This window comes from Oncorhynchus nerka, linkage group LG27, assembly GCF_034236695.1.
Source record: "Oncorhynchus nerka isolate Pitt River linkage group LG27, Oner_Uvic_2.0, whole genome shotgun sequence".
NCBI classification, from domain to species: Eukaryota; Metazoa; Chordata; class Actinopteri; order Salmoniformes; family Salmonidae; genus Oncorhynchus; species Oncorhynchus nerka.
The window spans coordinates 28,772,819-28,796,731 of NC_088422.1; the positions used below are offsets into that span (position 1 = coordinate 28,772,819).

Sequence of the window (23,913 nt, forward strand, 5' to 3'; positions counted from 1 at the left end):
CAAAGACACCATCTCATCTCCCCTCTTTCTCAAAGAGGGCTGATTCATTGCATAGCAACCCATTTGAATGTCCCTTTCCCATTATTTGTACATCTTAAAAACCCAGCAGTGAAGAGTTCTGATGGGACTGGGCTGCAGCAGAGAATAACAGAATTGATCACACGTCATTCCAATTGTGAGAGGAGAATATATAAATTGAGCAGCGCCGACACAATTATGCATTGGTGGAAATGCCAATGGGCCTCCTATGTGAATGAAAGCCATGGGGAAGCTTCATTGTTAAGGGTGCTATCATTAGGACAGTCATGTTAACAGCCCACTACAGGACTAATCTAATAGACCCATTTCCTTTCTGCCTTGATTTCTGCTACATTTAGGCCCACTGTATGCTACTCATTCCCTACTGTTGTTAAAGTGGTATTGTAGGGACCTTTCTGCTGGGATACAGAGTCGAGTTGTCGAAGACACACAGGATATATTGGCTTAAGGGGAGATGGCATATACGATATATATACAAAAGTATGTGGACACCCCTTCAAATTTGTGGATTTGGCTATTTCAGCCACACCTGTTGCTGACAGGTGTATAAAATAGAGCACACAGCCATGCAATCTCCATAGACAAACATTTACAGTAGAATGGTCACGACGTGGCCCTTTGGGGTGTATATCGTGGCTCCCCCTTCTCTCACTCTCTCCACCACAAGTTTTATGGCTTTACGACAGGTCATACCTGGTAGAAACTGCCATGCAGTTTTGAGAGAGAGAGTCCACCAGAACAAAAAGCTTCTCTTTGTTCAAAACTCCTAATCCCCAAAATGGGAGAACTAAATAATATTTAAATTGTTGAGAATGTGGGAATGGTCCGTGGACACTTAAGGGACAGTCATGTCGAGTGTGTTTCATTTGGTGATCTCATGAAGGACAGGAAACACACATACAGTTGATGTCAGCAGTTTACATGCACCTTAGCCAAATACATTTAAACTCAGTTTTTCACAAATCCTGACATTTATTCCAAGTAAAAATTCCCTAATACCTTCCAATACCTTGACTTTGTTGTCCTTAAGCGATTTTGCCACAACTTTGGAAGTATGCTTGGGGTCATTGTCCATTTGGAAGACCCATTTGCGACCAAGCTTAAACTTCCTGGCTAATGTCTTGAGATGTTGCTTCAATATATCCACATAATTTTCCTCCCTCGTGATGCCATCTATTTTGTGAAGTGCACCAGTCCCTCCTACAGCAAAGCACCCCCACAACATGATGCTGCTCGTGCTTCATGGTTGGGATGGTGTTCTTCGGCTTGCAAGCCTCACCCTTTTATCCTCCAAACATAACGATTGTCATCATGGCCAAACAGTTCTATTTGTGTTTCATCAGACCAGAGGACATTTCTCCAAAAAGTACAATCTTTGTCCCCATGTGCAGTTGCAAACCATAGTCTGGCTTTTTTATTGCGGTTTTGAAGCAGTGGCTTCTTCCTTGCTGAGCGGCCCTTCAGGTTATGACGATATAGGTCTCGTTTTACTGTGGATATATATTTCTGCCCTGCTAGAGCTGCCCTGGTCAACTGTAAGTGCTGTCAGTGTAAAGTGGAAATGTCTAGGAGCAACAGCGGCTCAGCCGCAAAGTGGTAGTCCACACAAGCTCACAGAATGGGACCGCCGAGTGCTGAAGAGTGTACCGAGTAAAAATAATCTTTCCTCGGTTGCAACACTCACTACCGAGTTCCAAACTGCCTCTGCAAGCCATGTCAGCACAAGAACTGTTCGTCGGGAACTTCATGAAATGGGTTTCCATGACCAAGCAGCCGCACTCAAGCCTAACATCACCATGCGCAATGCCAAGCATCGTCTGGGGTGGTGTAAAACTCACCGCCATTGGACTCTGGAGCTGTGGAAATGCGTTCTCTGGAGTGATGAATCATGGTTCATCATCTGGCAGTCCAACAGACAAATCTGGGTTTGACGGATGCCAGGAGAACGCTACCTGCTCAAATACATAGTGCCAACTCTAAAGTTTGCTGGAGGAGGAATAATGGTCTGGGGCTCTTTTTCATTTTTCGGGCATACAATGACATCTTAGGGCTAAGGGGGCAGTATTCGGAGATTTGGATTACTGAGGTGCCCAAAGTAAATGGCCTGTTACTCAGGCCCAGAAGCTAGGATATGCATATAATAGTATGCATATGGTAGCATTGGATAGAAAACACTCTGAAGTTTCCAAAACTGTTAAAATAATGTCTGGGAGTATAACAGAACTGATATGGCAGGCGAAAACCCGAGGAGAATCCATCCATCCATTTTTATTTTTGAGCTCACCACTCATTGTAAAGGCTGTCTATGGGAAATCAATAGAATACCTCCCAGATTTCAGTTCATGGGGCTTCCAGTAGATGTTAACAGTCTTTAGATAGAGTTTCAGGCTTGTTCTTTGAAAAATGAGCTAGAATTTTTAGTTTTGTGGCTCCCATTTTGACTGTAGTATTGTGGCGCGCGTGGATGAGGGTGCTCACTTCGTTATTTATCTCCGGTAATGAACATACTATTCTCCGTCTTAAATTTTATTGTTTATTTACATATTAGTGTACCTGACGATTGATTAGAAATGTTGTTTGACTTAAACTTAGTTTATTGGTCACTTTTGGGATTCATTTGTATGCATTTTGAACGAGGGAAACCGGTGGATTACTGAATCAAACTGACTTTTTGGGATATAAAGAAGGACTTTATCGAACAAAACCACCATTTGTTATATAGCTGGGGCCCTTGGGATTGCAAACAGAGGAAGATCTTCAAAGGTAGGTGATTTATTTTATCGCTATTTCTGACTTTCGTGAGTGACGCCTCTGCTTGTTTGGAAAATGTTTAGTGCTTTTGTATGCGGGGCACTGTCCTCAGATAATTGCATGGTGTGCTTTCGCCGTAAAGCCTTTTGAAATCTGACAAAGCAGCTGGATTAACAAGAAGTTAAGCTTTTAAACGATGTAAGACACTTGTATTTTCATGGATGTTAAATATTACGAATTTTGTATTTAGAATTTCGTGCTCTGCAATTTTACCGGATGTTGTCGAGGTGGGTTGCTAGCAGCACGCCTAGCCCAAAGATTATAGATGATTCCAACTTTGTGGCAACAGTTTGGCGAAGGCCCTTTCCTGTTTGAGCATGACAATCTCCCATGCACAAAGCGAGGTCCATACAGAAATGGTTTGTCGAGATCGGTGTGGGAGAACTTGACTGGCCTGCACAGAGCCCTGACCTCAACCCCATCGAATACCTTTGGGATGAATTGACACTTACAGTGTGTTTCAATCTCAGTCTGTGTGACAGTATCTCTTCACTGAGGCCTGGGAATTGGCTACAATGACTGAACTAGTTCTCTAAAGAGCCCGCTTCTGCTCTACATGAGGTCTCTCCCAATGGCCACCGAGGGGATATCCATCTGGACTGAGACAGTCTTCATTAACTTGGGCCAGACAAGGCACTTTTACTGAGGAGATAAGGGCCCACTTAGACTGGGTTATTATGACATGCTGAGGAAGCAGGGCTGCTGTTGTTTTAAATGTGCTGCTTTTCTTTAGTGCCACTGCAAGTGAATTTCCAATCTCCCAGAGTGCTCTTTTAGCTGATATCTGTGCGTTTCTATAGGAGCTTATTCTGATCCTCCTGTACTGTAGTACTGTATTAGGGAGAAAATAAATCTGTAACTGAAAAAGCGCACTATTTCAAAGCGTGTGTTTTCTCATAACATGCAAGGCGGGTAGAAGTTGGCACTTTATTGTGTTGAGTAAGCAGTTGTGTCCTGGCGAATAAAGTCAGATTCTGTCTATTAGAACAAATATTAATGTCACTTTTTTTCTGGCAGAGTTGGAGTTCTGGAGTGCAATCCAATAACAATGAACAATGTATCACTATAGTCATTCTGGTTTTGAAAATATTCCATTGAATGAGATGTGTGAAGTGGGCATTTTACAGCTGTGGTGGCCTTGTGGAAATAGAAAGCAAGCTAGTATGACAGACAGCACAGTGCCTTCAGAAAGTATTCATAACTATTTACTTATTTATTCCACATTTTGTTGTGTTACAGCCTGAATTCAAAATGGATTAAACAATATCCCAAAATGACAAAGTGAAAACATGTTTTTTGACATTTTTGCACATTTATTGAAAATGAAATACAGAAATATTTCATTTACATAAGTATTCACACCCATGAGTTGATACTTTGTAGTAGCACCTTTGGCAGTGATTACAGCTGTGAGTCTTTCTGGGTAAGTCTCTAAGAGCTTTCCACACATGGATTGTGCAACATTTCCCCATTATTCTTTGTCAAATTGGTTGATCATTGCTAGACAAACCATTCAGATCTTGCCATTCAGGAATATTCACCGTCTTCTTGGTAAGCAACCCCAGTGTAAATTTGGCCTTGTGTTTTAGGTTATTGTCCTGTTGAAATGTGAATTCATCTCCCAGTGTCTGGTGGAAAGCAGACTGAACCCAGTTTTCCTCTAGGATTTTGCCTGTGCTTACAGTAGCTCCATTCCATTCCATTTATTTTTTATCCTGCAAAACACCCCAGTCCTTAATGATTAACAAGCATACCCATAATATGATGCTGTCAACACTATTCTTGAAAATATGGAGAGTGGTACTCAGTAATGCGTTATATTGGATCTGCCCCAAACATAACACTTTGTATTCAGGACAAAAAGTTCATTGCTTTGCCCCACTTTTTGCAGTATTACTATAGTGCCTTTTTGAAAAGGGGGAATATTTTTGATTCTGTACAGGCTCCCTTCTTTTCCCTCTCTCAATTAGCTTAATATTGTAGAGTAACTTCAATGTTGTTGATCCATCCTCCGTTCTCCTATCACAGCCCTTCAACTCAGCAACTGTTTTAAAGTCACCATTGTCCTCGAGAAATCCCTGAGCGGTTTCCTTCCTCTCTGCAACTGAGTTAGGAAGGACGTCTGTATCTTTGTAGTGACTGGGTGTATTGATACCCCATCCAAAGTGTAATTAATAACTTCACCATGCTCAAAGGGATATTCAATATCTGCTTTTTTATTCGTACACATCTACAAATAGGTGCCCTTCTGTGCAAGGTAATGGAAAACCTCCCTGGTCTTTGTGGTTGAATCTGTGTTTGAAATTCACTGTTTGGACTGATGGACCTTACAGATAAATGTATGTGTGGGGTACAGAGATGAGGTAGTTATTCAAAAAATCTTGTTAAACACCATTATTGCACAGAGAGTGAGTCCATGCAACGTATTATGTGACTTGTTAAGCAAATGTTTACTCCTGAACTTATTTAGGCATGCCATAACAAAGGGGTTGAATACTTATTAATTCAAGACATTTCAGCATTTCAGAAAAATTGAAATGTAATAGATTTTAAATTCAAGCAGTAACACAACAAAATGTGGAAAAAGTCAAGGAGTGTAAATGATTTCTGAAGGCACTGTACGACTATAGTACACTACAACAGCTACAGTAGGCCTATACAGTAGAGCTGGGTGTGGATGGGCTATCTGGTGCAGATTTTAAGCCAATTCAATGGAATTGCCACCACTCCAGATTGTGTGACTCGTCCAAGTCACCTATAGCATTCCCTTTAATACATAGCAGGAACAATATGCCTGCTGCACTGCCCATGTACTGGTTATAAAATACATCATATACACAAGGTTAAAGGTACTAGTGAAAAAACAGGTAATAAAGTGGATAATAAAATTCCCCCTGGTAAAAAAGCTGCAGCTACAGCAGATTGACCGACAGTACTCACATCCACTCATTGTGCTAGTTTGAAAAGAGAGAACGGGATAGAGAAATATTGCAGTCAGTGTGAGGCTGATAAATTGAAAGACAGCTCAACAGATGAGATGGCTGTATCTAATCCCTCCAAAGGGCTCCAATGAAAAGACTGGGAGTGGGAAAGGGGTGGAGAGGCAATGCAAAAATAAAGGATAATTGTATATTATAGCCACGGCTGGGCTTCTTGTGCCTATGGAGTGACTTGGGACAGCTGGGGGATTAGGGAGCAGTGGTCCATCCAACATGGCCCAACAGGACAGTCAGGGATTAGACAGAACATGCTCGCTCTTGTCTCTGACTCCCTCACTTCAATCAATGAAACTGACTTCACTACACACTCATGTGAGAGAGACTCGGCACAACCTGGTGCTGCTGAGACAGAGCGCTGAGAGTACACTGAGCATTATATCAGGGAGATGAGGCAAGAGAAGTAGAAGACCTGAGTGCCAGGTTGACTGTGCCAGACTTGTTTGCCTGGATGTTTTCTTTTATGTTGTACATGATGCTTGATAATCAGTGTTGTAGTACTGCTAAGGACCATGTAGGGGTACCTCCCTGGTGTATGATATCAAGATGAATTATACAACAGTGTTGTAGGCTAAGACCATAGGGGTACCTCCTGGTGTATGATATCAAGATGAATTATACAACAGTGTTGTAGTACTGCTAAGGACCAACGGACCTGATATCAAGATGAATTATACAACAGTGTTTGACTGTTAAGGACCAGGGGACCTCCCTTGTATGATATCAAGCCAGTGTTGTAGTACTGCTTTTCTTTTATGATATCAAGATGAATTATACAACAGTGTTGTAGTACTGTTGATGTACCTCCCTGGTGTATGATATCAAGATGAATTATACAACAGTGTTGTAGTACTGCTAAGGACCATGTAGGGGTACCTCCCTGGTGTATGATATCAAGATGAATTATACAACAGTGTTGTAGTACTGCTAAGGACCATGTAGGGGTACCTCCCTGGTGTATGATATCAAGATGAATTATACAACATTCAACCTCCCTGGTGTATGATATCAAGATGAATTATACAACAGTGTTGTAGACTAAGGACCATGTAGGGGTACCTCCCTGGTGTATGATATCAAGATGAATTATACAACAGTGTTGTAGTACTGCTAAGGACCATGTAGGGGTACCTCCCTGGTGTATGAATTATACAACAGACCTAAACATTCAAAGTCTCTAGACTCTGAGGTTGGAATAGCAATCACTCTTTTACTTCTTTTGAACACACAGCTCTGCATTGAACTAACTAAAGTAATCAATGGATGGTTACTGCCCTAATACTTTTTGTGGGAGGAATTGTTTAACAAGAATTTAAGCAAGAATACTGGAAAAAATATATTAGAATTAGTTTAAAAGGCTAAATTCAAACAACCACAGGGCATACTTTGAATTGAAGGTGACAGGGTCAAACTCTAAAGTCTTCTCTTTTCTTTAAAAATAAGTAGAGTAGAATGATGCTGATGAACTTAATAATCAGAGCTTTCCAACCTCCCAATCATTCGCTAATCCGTATAATTACACCTGTCACTAAAAAGTTAGATTTATTAACCCAACTTTCTGATCCATAGAAGAAAACCATTAGAACACACAAAGGGCCCGCATGTCACGCCCTGATCTTAGAGATCTTTATTTATTCTCTATGTTTGGTTCGGTCAGGGTTTGACTCGGGTGGGAAAATCGGTTTTCTATTTCTTTGTTGTTTTGTCTATCGTTGTCTCTGATTGGGAATCATATATAAGTTGTGATTTTCCGTTTGGGTTTTGGTGGGATCTTATTTTCTGTTTAGTGTCTGTGCCTGACGGAAATGTTCACTTTCGTTTCTGAATTTGTTATTTTTGTTTGAGTGTTTCTTGTAGATACATTTCATGAACACTCGCCACGCTGCGCTTTGGTCTCATTCCGACGACAGACGTTACACCGCATTCCAGCTTAATTAACACAGCAGTAACCTTTTTCACATCCTGGGAATCTGTTTCCTATTTACTAGATACATTTAAGTACATAATACAGATAGGAAATTACCAAACAACTTTAAGGCTATTTCAGTTTGGGGGAATTAGTATGCTAATCAAAAGAGAGCATTCTATATTGGACATGGTGCTGTCAGGTGGACATCACTAGCAAAATGCAGGTTCAAACACGGTTACATTCTTATTTATAAGGCTATTTTAGGAAAACTGCCGTTTTATGTATCCTCTCTTCTAGCTCGAAATAAAAAACACATACAAACTCTGCTCTCAATCTTGTTTTATGCTAACAGTCCTGAAAATTGGAATTCCCTACAAGCTGACATAAAACTCCCCGACCTGGTGTCCCTGGAGGAGTATGAGAGAAATAATCACCTATTTACCTGATTTGTTTAATAATAGTTAATAGTTAACAATGAATATGCTTAACAATAGTAGAGACATTTCTTTAGTGCCAATGCTGTGCTTCTGAGAAAGGATGGTTAATCTCTACACCACTCACTCCCCGCAGCTGGTCTAGCCATGTGGTCAGGGACATGGGATGGAGATAAGCTTGAGGAACAGATAGACCTGTATAGTTTCAATGTCTCTTTGTTTCTGAGCAACCTGGTCACACGACATAAGACAAAGAGTCTCTGAGAAGTGACCACAGTTATTCAGCCCATCCTGTTATTTTACTATCTTCCAAGGGCACCGCTGTGGGGGGGATGGAAGAGAACAGAGGCTAGCTTGGTAGAGAAAGGAGTAAACGGAACTGCAGTTATCACTTGTTTGTGCGCTATGACCTGTTACACCTGGCCACAAGAACAAAACAAGGAAGCTTATGATGCCTTGATCTGCTGGAGTGGGGTGGAACCAACCATGACTAAGCAGTTCTTGGGTTTCTATAAAAAAAAACTTGTTTATTATTGGAGCACTCAATCGATTCACCTTGTATGTGTGTGTTTTATTGACCTGCTCCCTTATCGATAGATTTTTAATAAAGTTAATATCCTGATTGGTGATTGACCTTGTCTCTCCTCATTATTGATTCGAATTTCCACGATATGAGTTCAAAGGACAAATAGATGAACAGGTTGTTGAGACATGTATTTGATTCTAGTTTGCGTTGCCTTTTGTAAGGAAGCATGTTGTTTTACTTTACACACACCACACACATGCCTGCACACACACACATCCACTGTTTGTTTGCTGTTGTATTTGTGCTGTTGCAAGTGTCTTCTGTCTGTGTTGTCTGTTTGGTCTTACATAGTTTGTTTTTATTTTTAATCTCAGCCCCTGTCCCCACAGGAGGCCGTTTAACTCTTGCCAGCCCGTCATTGTATAAATAAGAATTTGTTCTTAATTGACTTGCCTAGTTAAATAAAGGTTAAATAAAAATATATAATAAAAAACGGGCATAGGCATCACCACATTTGGTTGCTTGGAAGTTGTGGGAACGTACATTGTTGGTTTCCCATGGTTCTCCCATTGGTTCTGTGAATGAAGCCATAAGTTTCCTGACCGGTAAAACTGATTGTCTTTAAAACGTTCTGAGAACAGAAGTGAAAATTGTTTTTGGAAATTTTATTTTTAGGTTGCAGGGAGGTTCTGAGAACGTTTTACTTTGGTTCCTTGAAAGCTTTCCTGGGAGGTTTAATTAACACTCTGAGAACGGAAAGGATAGGTTATTTTGAGGTTTTTGAACAACTTCCTTAACTTTCACTGAATGTTTCAATACAAATTTTACTAACACTAATAGCTTATTTTGGGTTAACTTTTTGGAATTCAAAGGGCAGATAGGACCCACAGAAATTCATTTCCTTAAGCATTAATCATGCAAACAAATGTACATTGTATTCTGACATGACATCAGTAAGATTAGATAACCTATAATCTTCTGTTCTCTATCCAATCGGGCATCAGGATGGAGCTAGTATGCCTTGTTTTTATACGCATGCAATGCTGTTCATTTTAGTCTATTCAAAAAGACCCCATCTCAAAGGAAACAAGCACTCATTAAGATCAGGTGTTGCCAATTAGTGGGAGAGGCCAACACCTGAACACACTTAACAAGATAGAGGATAGAGAGTTTTGTTGACACTGAGAACGGAATGTATTTAATCAACATTCTTAGAATGTTCTCTGAACATTACTAAAGTTTTCTTGTGTTTTTTATTAAACGTTTTCTGAACATTCTGAGAAAGGAATATATGTTTTTAAATAACAATCTTAGAACTGCTCTCAACGTTGTTAAAGTTTTCTTGTGGTTTTCTAAAAAAAATCGTAATGTTCTTGGAACAATTTGAGAACGTGACTTTAAGTAGAATCATGACGAAACCTGTAAGAAACGTTATGCTGAAGTACTGAAATTCTCACAGAAGAACGCGGTTTCTTAACATTCTCTGAACTATTTGAGAACATTCCCAATGTCAAAGCAGTTGGAGAACGCTCATGTAACCATGTTTAAACTATTATGAAACACCCCCAAAAATATTTTGTCAAATTCCTTAAATGTGCTGAATATATTTAAAAGTCAAGCAACTATCCTGCACCATTCCCAGAAGGTTTTGGGAATGTTGTATGCAAAATAATCATAGGACAACCATGCTCTCACCAAGAACTAAGAAACATATGGTTCTCAGAACGTTATGTGTTCGCTGGGTTTACTCAAGCCAACACTGTGATATTTAGAGTCAAGAGTTATAAGGCAGACTTCGGTCCTATAGGGGAAGGTTGTAGATGGGTGAGTGCAGGTTGTAGATGGTTGTGTGTACAGTATACCAGTGATGTCCAATAGGACACCGTGGGGAGATCCAGGTGCTCTTGACTGACCTTTGTCCGTAGCTGGACTCTTTCCTGCGGCAATGAAGGGTGACCACCCTGTGCCCCTCGCTCCTCACATCCTGGCTCACCATCCACAGGGTGGGGTTGCTGGGCCGGGCACCCAGGAACACCATGCCCTCTTTCAACTTGACCCTGGGGAAGAGGAAAAAACACAGAAACTCAGGATGAGAGAGAACACAGTGCAGCATGGGTTGGTTAAACATGTGGTTAAATCAAACAGATCTTTAATTCACTGAATCATTGTATGCATCCAGCTGAACCTGCTCCAAACAGCTGAGGCCCAACAGACCATGTCGTCTTCGCCATAGAAATACACATTAAAGGATCAGATGGTTTCAACAAATCCCTTTTTCTTCATATGTGTCTCAGCTGTCTTATTTTCTTCCTATGAAATAATTACTCAAACTCTGTCACGTTCCAGCCAATTATGTGACTAACAGATGTATCCTTCTAGAAGAGGAAAATTGTGGACAGGCGTACATTTTTATCTCTGTTTTGTGGTGTAACTGCTGTTCTTCAGTTCAATAAAAAACTGTATCACTGTGTGTACATATAATGGTAGAAATAACATTGTTTACAGTAAAACCATGATGTGTTTTGCTTCAACATGTATTATTGAAGTAGATTAACAAAAGTCTTTGTCCCTGGCACAGGGACTATGCAAGTTGTTTCCATGTGTATACTAGATACAATGTCTATTATCCTCCAGTAATGATTATAATAACAAACATTTTCTGAATCTAAAAAGGATATAATGAAATGTGTTCAGTGACTGCAGCAAATTAAAGTAGGCCTATGTCCTTGGCAGAAAATACTGCAAAAAGGGATAATGTTCACAGGGAAAATCTACAAATTAAATGTTATTAGTCCATTCACTGCACATACTGTAGAGCAGTCGGGTTTCTGAGGGGAAATGATGGAAAGAAACGGAAAAGATTGCCTTTCTTTACATTATTAATCAGGCTGAGGCCAGTATGGTGCAATCAGGAATAACCATTTGTGTCCTGCTACACCCTCCCAACACCAAACACCTTCCCAATACCACACACCCTGCCAACACTAAACACCTTCCCAATACCAAACACCTTTCCAACACCACACATCTTCCAACACCAAACACCTTTCCAACACCAAACACCTTTCCAACACCAAACATCTTCCAACACCAAACACCTGCCCAACACCAAACACCTGCCCAACACCACACATCTTCCAACACCAAACACCTTCTCAACACCACACAGACAGAGCTATGGACGGAAGGAATGACCATCCAAAATGTAAAGATTATAGTTTTAACCATGTTTTGGGACTATATAGGGTTAACATTTACTATGTTTACAAACTTTGGAGTAAAACAAACATATATTTTGAGTTCTGATGTCTCACTGTGTCCTGAGACTCTGTATAGCTCAAATCCATGCCAGCTGCCCTCTGCCACAACAGCAATAAGAAACGTTTTCTATCACCAGACATATATGCAATGACAAAACCCTCACTGGCCAGTCAAAATACATACTTTGATGTGAAACCTTATCAGCGTAATACAGGAACAATGATTGGAGCATAATAAGACAGCAGCACAGATGGTGTGGTTTCACTCTCTACAAGATTGGGGATACAGTCCAGGGCTAATGGTCACTCAGAAAGCATGGCTGCATGTTACTTTCTAGAGATTTGAGCTCTCTTGACCAGCTTGTTCTTTGTCTTGGATGTTTGTTTGAGCAAGCTCCCCTTTGGATGAAAAATAGTAGCCAGACAGATAGACCTAATGTGACAGGATCATACGAAAAAGAGAAGGGCGCTTCAGATGAAATTTCAGGGCTTCAAATGAAGCAAACACACTGAATGCCATACCCAGAATGCGGGTATGAAGTATTTAAGCTAATGTTCCAGGTAAACACACTCATCTAAGATGGCTCTCGCTTCTCACACACTTTAGAGATATTAAATACAGTAGAGGTATGTTCTAAGGCCTCACTCACTCACTCTCTTTATTTTCCAGGAGGAGGCAGAGAGCAAAGGGGACATGGTTCTTGTTTCTCCTCACTTGAATAAACATGATGTCTCTCAGTAGTTTCCCATCCAGACATTGGATGTGAGAATGTTCTGTACTCGACTGAATCCAGCACTTAGGAATACAGGGCATTAACCTCCCCAACCATGTCGAAGCTGGGAGTGTAGTGTGTAGTACATTGAGTACACTGACTGAAGTAAAAGTCCCTTTATTGACTTAATGTTCAATATGGCCTTGCATCCAGTTGAGGAACCTCCTGCAGCTCTGTAGGCCCATCAGAGTTCCTCTAATGTTGGTCATCTAACACTCCCCATGTGGATACACCACTTCAAATACTGGAGCTTTTCAACTTTTCTAACCTTTTAAACTGACATGTAGCATTTAGAACAGAATTATGGCAAATGTGCTTTTCATGTCTTTGACAGCTGGGGAGGGAGTGAATACTCATAACATACACATAGACTATGAATATGAAAGCAACTCCTGAGAGACTCATTAGGTGTGACACCTTGGTCTTATTGCCAATGAGTGGTGTACTGTGGCAGTGCAAGGGTGAGCGTGGGATTGTCATGGTGCTGAAATGGAGTGCTGGCACAACTAATCTAAAGGAAATATCTATCTGCGATGTTCTTATGAAACATGAAATCAAGAAAATTGCCATTGTGTATTGCCTCCACAATACACAATGGAGTCTGGAAAACGTGGCAAAATTTAAAGAAGCTCAGCCAATTCACTAACAGCATACAGACCGAATAGTGAATAGTCATTTTTATCCGTCGTTTTCTATCTCTCCTTGTACATCTCCCTCTCACAAAGCAATACTAATGGATGTAGTAGCACTCTCTGTACTATTGGGAATCAACACCCAAATAGCTAGTGAAGTCATAGGACAGTCTGAGACTTACAGAATATGAATGTGTAACAGTATAGCTTCCGTCCCTCTCCTTGCCCCAAGCTGGGCTCGAACCAGGGACCCTCTGCACACATCAACCACAGTCAATCATGAAGCATCGTTACCCATCACGCCACAAAAGCCACGGCCCTTGCAGAGCAAGGGGAACAACTACTTCTAAGGTCTCAGAGCGAGTGACGTTACCGACTGAAACACTATTTAGCGCGCACCACCGCTAACTAGCTAGCCATTTCACATCGGCCACAAATGCAGAAATTGGGTGTTACTCTGAACAAAGGAAAGCTGTGAGCTGACATTTTCACAGAAATTAAAGGTGGAGGCTTATTCTATATCAATACTTGTTGGGTCCAACCCGTCAGGGAATATATTTTCTTTGAACGTATTGAGCTATGTGCCAAATTGAATGTCCCGAATACCAAATAATGCACAGTAACAAATTAATAAAGAAAATATAATACCCATATCAACTGAAGAGGAAATGTCATGCGTTTTTAAATGTTTTCAACTGCCAATACTTCATTAACAATACTCTCAGATACTGCATGGGAGTCACAATATGCTACTTCACAAATCTGTCAGCATAGCAAATCAAAATGGAGCTGAACATAACAAAGTGGACACTGCTAATCCTGAGGCCATCAGAAAGTTACTATAGTCCACTCAATTCTAACACCATTTCAGAATAACATCAGGCCCCACACCACCAGGTTACACCCTTGCCTAACACTCTACCTCCTCATTCAGACCCTGATCGACTGCAGAAGCCACACTCTGTCTCCTTGGAGGGTTCCCTCAATAAATAATGATGAGATAACTAGGAATTAAGCACTGTCCCTCAGTGGAGCAGTGAAGGAAACAAACATCTTCAGAGGAAATCCAATAAGTTGGAAGCTGCGCTACAGTGGTCTCCAGCCAGCAGTCCCCTGCATGCTCCTGGGCCTCTCGCTCCCCTCTCCCTCGCTCCGCTCTGCCTGGCTCCATGATGCAGCACAGGCCGTTGGAGAGGGATGGCACTCTGTTGCTCATCGTTTCCCTCCATTACTCTGCTGAGGCCCATCTGCATCCTCCATCACCAGGCTAGGCGCTGCATGCAGGAGGCCATGTTTCACTGTTACACTGGTCCACCCCCTCCAACACAGTGTGGGTGAATGAGACAGCTCAGCAGGGAGGGGACAAAGTGAGTTTGTCATCAGGGGGACTGCTGGGGGACAACAGGGGGGATGGTGGTTTGCGATGGTTTGTGGCTCGTGGCTAATGGAAGCTGAGCTGAAACGCCTCAGAAGCAGCTGACACTATCAAAAATACTGTTGGGATGTACCCAGACCACCAAAACATCAGGCCATTAACACGCATGTACACATAACACACTCTTTATTTATTTATTTATTTATTTATTTAACGAGGCAAGTCAGTAAGAACAAATTCTTATTTTCAATGACAGCCTAGGAACAGTGGGTTAACTGCCTTGTTCAGGGGCAGAACGACAGATTTGTACCTTGTCAGCTCGGGGATTTGAACTTGCAACCTTCCGGTTACTAGTCCAACGCTCTAACCACTAGGCTACCCTGCCGCCGCCACCTGCCCTGGAATACACAACAACATCCAGCCATTAACACACACACTTACCCTGAACTACACAACAACATCTGGTCATTCACACACTCTTACCTGGAATACAAAACAACATGAAACCCATTTACACACTCTCTTGGCCCAGACTGAAAAAAACAGCTCATTATACTGTAGTAATGTGCAACACTGAAACATACAGATGTTCACCCAATTCTTCTCTTTGGACAGTAAACAGAACAAACATCACGCACTATGAGACCCACCAAGACAGATACTTTGTTCAGCATTACATGGAGGTTGTTAAGGATTGTCTGAGACCAACTGAGATGTTGGTAAATAATATATTTGGTACGTAGAGCTTGCAGGTTTCTGGAATGCAGATGTCTCATTCAGCACACATATTTTACATTAATGAGTGTTTACATTTGACATTTTAGTAATTTAGCAGACATTCTTATCGAGAGTGACTTGCAATTAGTGCATTCATCGTAAGATAGCTAGGTGAAACAACCACATATCACAGTCGTACCAAGTACATTTTTCCTCAATAATGTAGTTATCAGTAAAGTCATTGGTAGTAGGGTTTTAGGGGGGGCGCCATGGGATTTATTTAAGATACTCTTTGAAAAGGATGGGTTTCAGACATTTTCAGAAGATGGGCAAGGACTCCACTGTCCTGACGTTAGGGGGAGCTCGTTCCACCATTGGGGTGAGTGGGCTTTGACTGGGCTGGGTGGGAGCTGAGTCCAGTAGGGGTGGGAGGGCCAAGAGTTCAGAGGTGGTAGACCAGAGGTGGCAGAACGGAGCGCTCAGGTTTGGGTGTAGGGTTTGATCCTAGTCTTAAGGTAGGGAGGGGCAGTTCCCATGGTCATTACCATTGTCTTGTAGTGGATGCAAGATTTGATTGGAAGCCAATGGAGTGTGCGGAGGAGTGGGGTGATGAGAGAACTTGGGAAGGTTGAACACCAGGCGGGCTACGGCATTCTGGATAAGTTGCAGGGGGTTGATGGCACAAGCAGGGAGCCCAGCAGTAGACGGGAGATGACAAGTGCCTGAATTAGGACCTGCACCTCTTCCTCTGTGCGGAACAGTCGTACTCTACGGATGTTGCCCAGCATGAACCTGCAGTAGCGAGAGAACGACAGGGTGTTGTCCAGGGTCACGCCAAGATTCTTAGCACTCTGGGAGGGTAAGTGCCTGAATTAGGACCTGCACCTCTTCCTCTGTGAGGAACAGTCATACTCTATGGATGTTGCACAGCATGAACCTGCAGTAGCGAGAGAACGACAGGGTGTTGTCCAGGGTCACTCCAAGATTCTTAGCACTCTGGGAGGGACACTGTGGAGTTGTCAACCGTGATGGAGAAGTCTTGGAGAAGGCAGGCCAAGGTGGAGCTTGAGGTGGTGGGCCACAGAGATGTGTCGCCACCTGGGTGCCAAAAGGGGAGAAGGAGAAAAGTGATTGAGTGTCAATTGCATAGCAATGATTGGATAAAACCATGTGAGGATATGACAGAGCAGAGCGACTTGGTGTATAGAGAAAAGAGGAGAGGGCCTAGAACCGAGCCTTGCGGGACACCAGTAGTGAGAGCTCAAGAGATCCTCTCCACGTCAACTGGTAGGAGCAACCTGCCAGGTAGGATGCAATCCAGCATTGTGCAGAAACTGAGAAGCCCAGCCCTGAGAGGGTGGAAAGGAGGATCTGATAGTTCCCGCTGTCGAAGGCAGAGGATAGATCTAGGAGGACGCGAACAGGAGGACGAGAACAGGAGGACGAGAACAGGAGGACGAGAACATGAGGATGAGAACAGGAGGATGTACATGTCTATTACATGGGCGTGCATGTCTAGTCAGTTCTCTTGTTCAGTTCACTGTGGGCCACTGTAGTGTGACAGATACAGTATCGTCTGCCCTCTCCCATCCGATGGTTAAAGAGTTCACAGTGTGTGTGCGTTTGTGTAACAGATGTCCAGAAAAGACAAAAGAAGCCTGATCTCGGGACCACTGTAACAAATTTGATCGTAACTCCTTTGCTCTGTCTTTTTAAAGAAAGGAATACCCAGCCAGCAGTCCCAGTTGATTGGTGTTTATTCTGATAACAGACATAAGCAAGGAAGCACATTAGATGTGCGAGACAACAGTATATTGATGGCTGTAGATTCGTCCTTTGTCTGTTAGCATGGAAATAACTGTGAATTAGCAGGGAGCTAATGCGACCATTACAATTATAGCATGCTCTCTAACTTGGTCTTACAGAAATAACATGCAAAAGTACATCCAAGGATGCCCCCAATATCTAATATGTACCATACACACATACAGTTAAAGTCAGAAGTTTACATACACCTTAGCCAAATACATTTAAACTCAGTTTTTCACAATTCCTGACATTGAATCCTGGTAAAAATTAGCCTTCCACAAGCTTCTCACAATAAGTTGGGTGAATTTTGGCCCATTCCTCCAGACAGTGCTGGTGTAACTGAGCCAGGTTTTTAGGGCTCCTTGCTCGCACAAGCTTTTTCAGTTTGGCCAACACATTTTCTATAGGCTTGAGGTCAGGGCTTTGTGATGGCCACTCCAAAACCTTGACTTTGTTGTCATTAAGCCATTTTGCCACAACTTTGGATGTATGCTTGGGATCATGGTCCATTTGGAAGAACCATTTGCGACCAAGCTTTAACTTCCTGACTGATGTCTTGAGATGTTGCTTCAATATATCCACATAATTGTCCTTTCTCAAGATGCCATCTATTTTGTGAAGTGCACCAGTCCCTCCTGCAGCAAAGCACCCCCACAACATGATGCTGCCACCCCCGTGCTTCACTGTTGAGATGGTGTTCTTCGGCTTGCAAGCCTCCACCTTTTTCCTCCAAACATAATGATGGTCGTTATGGCCAAACAGTTCTATTTTTATTTAATCATATCAGAGGACATTTCTCCAAAAAGTACAATCTTTGTCCCAATGTGCAGTTGCAAACCATAGTTTTTTATGGCGATTTTGGAGCAGTGGCTTCTTCCTTGCTTAGTGGCCTTTCAGGTTATGTCGAAATAGGACTAGTTTTACTTGTTTCCTCCAGCATCTTCACAAGGTCCTTTGCTGTTGTTCTGGGATTGATTTGCACTTTTCGCATCAAAGTATGTTCATCTCTAGGAGTGAAATCATCTGTCTGTAAACAATTGTTGGAAAGATTACATGTGTCATACACAAGGTAGATGTCCTATCCGACTTGCCCAAAATTTGTGGAGTGGTTGAAAAACAAGTTTTAATGACTCCAACCTAAGTGTATGTAAACTTCCGACTTCAACTGTATATGTACAGTATATATCAGGAAATGTACATAGTTAACTCGTACACACTGTAAATATACGTAAATAGATTCCGCTATTTCTGAAAGTGACCTACCGCTTGCATGTCAATAGACTGGGAAAAAGTGACTTCGCGTCCCCTTTTTGCAAGCATAACCAATTGTATAATATGTCAAACTCAACCAACCAATAGGAATACATATTTCTGCAGTACCAAGTGGAAACATAACCAACCCTGTTACATTTGCAGTCAAAGCGTGACTGTGCACTCTGCTGCTAGTTAAATCGATCTGTCGTGCCGCTCATCTCTGGCATTCAACAGGGAAGGGAAACAGCTGCTATAGGACCACTATCAGAGACAACAGTAACTACCATCTGGAAACTGCAGTATATGTTATTGGTAAGCAGTTTTTAGTCATAATAAAATGTTAATAGGATTACAATAAATCCAACATTTTGTCACACATTTTATACTTCTATAAATATGAATAAATATGAAGTCTCACTGTCAACAGCACACACAACAGCACACCTTAGGAAATCAGTGTAAACACATTATCTCCCAGGACAGTCGTTTTATCAGCCATATCAGCCCCCACTTTTAATCTCTCATGAATTATTCATCTAGCATCCATTTTAACCATCACAATGTCAACATGAATGATAAGAAGGCATTTAGAATTCCCCACCTGCGCCCATGGCCATATTTGCATCTATTACATAACCTCATGTATTTTATAATTGTAGCCATACTGACAGGGGCATGGCAGACTGGGATGGCAGATGACCTGAAGTGGCTCAGTAAAAAAGAAAGGGCTGCGACCAATGTGACTATGGTGCATAGCAGTGAACTTGTGGCTCCCTGGCCCATGTAGCCTACTGTACCTTTATACCATGGACCGCAAGTGTCTACAACATCCCCTCAGTGGTCGAACATTCCACCTCACAGAGGGAACATGTTTCATTGGCTTTGCATTTCAGAATCACACAGCAGAGATTGTATGTTGTGCCATTGCTCTCCTGAGTGCCCATACAGGAGAGAGGATGTATGCATATATGTGTGAAAATTACACCACCCTTTGTGTCAACACACTGAGCTATGTGCAAAAAGGAAGCATTACAAACCCAGATTGAGAATTCATATGCCTGCTATCATGTTGTGTGGATCTGTGGTTTCCTCACAATTATGTCTCCTAATTGTACATTGATGACAGTCGGGGACAGAGAGAGACAGAGAAAGAGGGGGTAGACAAAACAGAGATGAAGATGGGGAACACACAACAAAGAGAGAAGCAGAGAGATAAATATAAGTGGTAAGTTAATAATACTCATACATAACTAAGACACTTGCAAAACATTTCCACTTTTGGTCCATCCAATCAGAGGTGTTCCATTCAATTCAACTCAGAGGCACCATTGCTTTCCTGTAAGATTACCTTAACCAATAACTTAGATGGCTCTAACTCCTTGCCTCAACTATTCCAAGAGGAAATCATTGACTTGGATGACAGTTAGACCGTAATTTGTACAGTTACTAATTTACATAGAGGATTAGTTCAACTGCTCATCTATCCTGTATATGGCAGTATCTTCCCACCTAAAAGTGTCACCCTGTTCGAGATGAACTGATTAAAAAAATTAAAATAAACAGAAAAAGAGAGAGAGAGCAGGCAGAAGAGCTCAGCTCAAGAAAAGAGAGGCTCCCATCCTGCAGGAGAGGAGTGTGTTTCCACTGATTCCTACGGCAGGCACAGGCTAATCTGCAGGCAAACGTGTGCGTACGGGTAAACATGCCTATCATTTACAGCACAACACCACCTCTCAGTCTCACACACACACACACACGACCAGGCCTCCACTAAGCTGTGACGGCGCGATAATGCCGGGATGTCGCCTGAGGCAGGAGACTGATTTACCCTCACACTTGTTTTCCCCCTTTTTCTTTCCTCACTCAATTTTTCATCCGTTCTTACTTTTGAAAATAGATGGAATAAATAGTTCTGTACGTGGAGGAAATTGGTTGTAAATGGAAGGCCTATTGAAAGCTCCAGATGTGCTCCCTGGAGATAATGATGTTCCACAAGATGATCAGCTGTTGAGGGAAGAGGAGAGTCGACTCATTCCACAAACCCTGTGATGGACAATGAAGGATGGAGTGAGGTCCATCCATATCCACTTTCATACCTACAGGATACTCTACATATACAAAATGTATGTGGACATCGCTTCAAATTTGTGCATATTGGCTATTCCAGCAACAACAGTTGCTGACAGGTGTATAAAATGAAGCACACCACCATGCAATCTCCATAGACAAACATTGACAGTAAAATGGCCTTACTGAAGAGCTCAGTGACTTTCAATGTGGCCCTATCATAGGATGCCACCTTTCCAACGAGTCAGTTTGTCAAATTTCTGCCCTGCTAGAGCTGCCCCGGTCAACTGTAAGTGCTGTTATTGTGAAGTGGAACCGTCTAAGAGAAACAACGGCTCAGCCGCAAAGTGGTAGATCACACAAGTTTACAGAACGGGAGCACTTAGTGCTGAAGCGCGTAGCCGGTAAAAATTGTCTGTCGTCGGTTCACATGACCGAGCAGCCGCACACAAGCCTAACATCACTATGGGCAATGCCAAGCGTTGGCTGGAGTGGTGTAAAGCTCGCTGGACTCTGGAGCAGTGGAAACGGGTTCTCTGGAATGATGAATCACACATCACCATCAGGCAGTCTGACAAATGAAACGTTGTGGTGGATGCCAGGAGAACGATACCTGCCCAAATGCATAGTGCCAACTGTAAAGTTTGCCGAAGGCCCTTTCCTGTTTCAGCATGACAATGCCCCAGTAGACAAAGCGAAGTCCATACAGAAATGGTTTGTCGAGATCGGTGTGGAAGAACTTGACTAGGCTGCACAGTGCCCTGACCTCAACCCCATCGAACACCTTTTGGAATAATTGGAACGCCGACTGCGAGCCAGGCCTAATCGCCCAACATCAGTGCCCGACCTCACTAATGTTCTTGTGGCTGAATGGAAGCATGTCCCCACAGCAATGTTCCAACATCTGGTGGAAAGCCTTCCCAGAAGAGTGGAGGCTGTTATAGCAGCAAAGGGGGACAAACTCCATATTATTGCCCTTGATTTTCGAATGAGATGTTCGATGAGCAGGTGTACTTTTGGTCATGTTGTGTATATTTAAAGATGTGCTTTCCATTTTATGTTTTTGTCATGTAGTGTAAATAGTGGCATTGGCACACAGAAGCAGTCAGAGCTCCACTACTACTAAGACAGCAGGCAGTAGGCTACGTGGGGAGGAAGAGCTGGGCATGCAGTGACACTTGGTATTTTGTGAAGCGTCCAGGCCTTTTTCACAGCCATCACAGCCCAGTGTTATTTACACCAGTGGCTTCCTCTCCTCCTCTCAACACTCCCAGGGTCAATGACCCCTCTACAGCCATGGGGGCAAGGAGTTTGTCAAATATAAGCATTGCGTGGCAGCAAAGGCTACTGACACTGTTCCAACAACATGAGGATTTAGCCTGAGAACAGAGAATGAATGCCCTGCACGTGATGGGAATCTCAGATAAACACACTCACAGACAAAAACGTAGGCACGGACACACACACACACACACACACACACACACTGTACGCATAAACTCTCAGTGAGTTAATGAACAGACTGCTGTGGTACAAGGTTCCCAGCACGGCTTACTCTAATGCTCACAAAATTACTTTTAATTGGTGGATGAGAATAAATCAATGCAAACCATGTTTGGAAACTAACAGAGAGAAGGAGGAGGAAGAGAAGGGAAGGGGAATACCTTGTCAATTGGACAACTGAATTCATTCAACTGAAATGTGTCTTCTACATTTAACGCAACCCCTCTGAATCAGAGAGCTGCAGGGGGCTGCCTTAATCAACATTCACATCATCAGCACCCAGGGAGCAGCCTTGCTAAAGGGCAGAACAGCAGATTTTTCTACCTTGCCAGCTCAGGTATTCAAACAAGCAACCTTTCGGTTACTGTCCCAACACTAAACGCTAGGCTACTTGCCGAAGAGACTGAATAAAAGATTGGAAGAGAGGAACAAAGTCTAGCGTGGGTGGATCAACTACCGTGCTCCTCTGGAAATTCTGTCAGGTGACTGTACAAAAAATTCAAAATGTTCCTATGATGCTCACTAATTTCCTCTGCATCACCAATGGAATACTAAATAGTGTGCAGAGATACATACCATTTGGCTGAGATGAAGAGAGAGACAGGGTGAAGTAGACTCAAGGCCATATCTCCACCGTAATTCAGTGGGGCTAATAGCATTGAGGAGAAGTCCTCAGAGAGAGAAAGAAAGAGAGAGGCCCCTGGGTGCTCCAGAACCCAACACCCTCTCACAGCAGCTTTGATGTAAATTACCCGTCCAGCCAGGGTTATCCTGTGATCGACACATCTTTATCCCAGACACGCTGACCTTTAAAAAAGCAGGAATGAAAGGAGGCCATCCCCAACTGGCAGAGAGCAGAGCACTAAAAAAAGACCTCACCCAGGAGAAACACAAAGAGATGACAAAGCAAGAAGTTCAACATCCCTAAAAACACAATGAAGGAGAGAGGAGAGGGCTTGGTGACGGTGGGTGTGCACTGTGCAGCGTATCTGTGGAAGAGTACATCAAATGTCATGGGGGAGATAAAAGACCAACCCCATAGGCGGCAGGGAAGGAACACTTTAGCTACACCGAATCAAAACTCTACTCACGTGGCCTAAGAAATAGATCCTAATCTCCTGCAAGTCACCAACTATTTCCTTCCCCACAAAATGAAAATCAGACACTTTTTCCAATTACTTTAAACAGGTTAATGTGCCCTGAAATCTTTCCAATTTCAGGCCCACCAGGTAAAATCCATTAAAGCCACACATTCATTGAAATTGAATTAGGGATGCTTCTATTAGAGCCTACTTCCCCATTCTCTCAGCTGAGTGGCTCTGCTGGCACCCTGTCTATCTGTCTCTAACCACAGGCCAGATGGGATTTGAGGGAACTGGGTTCACTAATGTGATGCCAGAACTATTCAAATCATGTAAAACGACTGAGCACCACTAAGAGCCCAAAACAGGAGAGGAGAGTATGTTGGAGTCAATCAGAGGCCATCTACTCTTCAGAGGATGGTGAGCCAGGGCAGAGAGAGGACGGGCCCCATAACAAAGTGCATCCTAATTAATGTAATTAATGAATTGGTATTGGATGCTGGTGTTTAATCCTGGATAAAGACACTTGCCTCCAATACTCACCCCATTTCATTACGGTGGCCTCAGAACAGGAAGAAAAAGATGGAGGTGAGGGGAAGAGAACAGAAAAGGAGACGGGAGAGACCTCATCCCATCATTTTACAATCACACTTTCTCTCTCTACTGACCGAACACTGATCATAGGGTTGCAGCATAGACACAGGCTCACTTCCCTTCCTCTGACTC

General features: G+C 42.6%; 1 protein-coding gene across 1 annotated transcript in view; it reads right to left on the minus strand.

Moving 5' to 3' along the window:
* Positions 1-23,913, minus strand: part of LOC115111533 (transmembrane protein 132C-like) — a 211,391-nt gene that overhangs the window by 102,342 nt on the left and 85,136 nt on the right. The window contains exon 3 of the mRNA XM_029637679.2: positions 10,629-10,772. Coding sequence (XP_029493539.1) covers positions 10,629-10,772 — 144 coding nt within the window. The remainder of the gene's footprint in view (positions 1-10,628; positions 10,773-23,913) is intronic.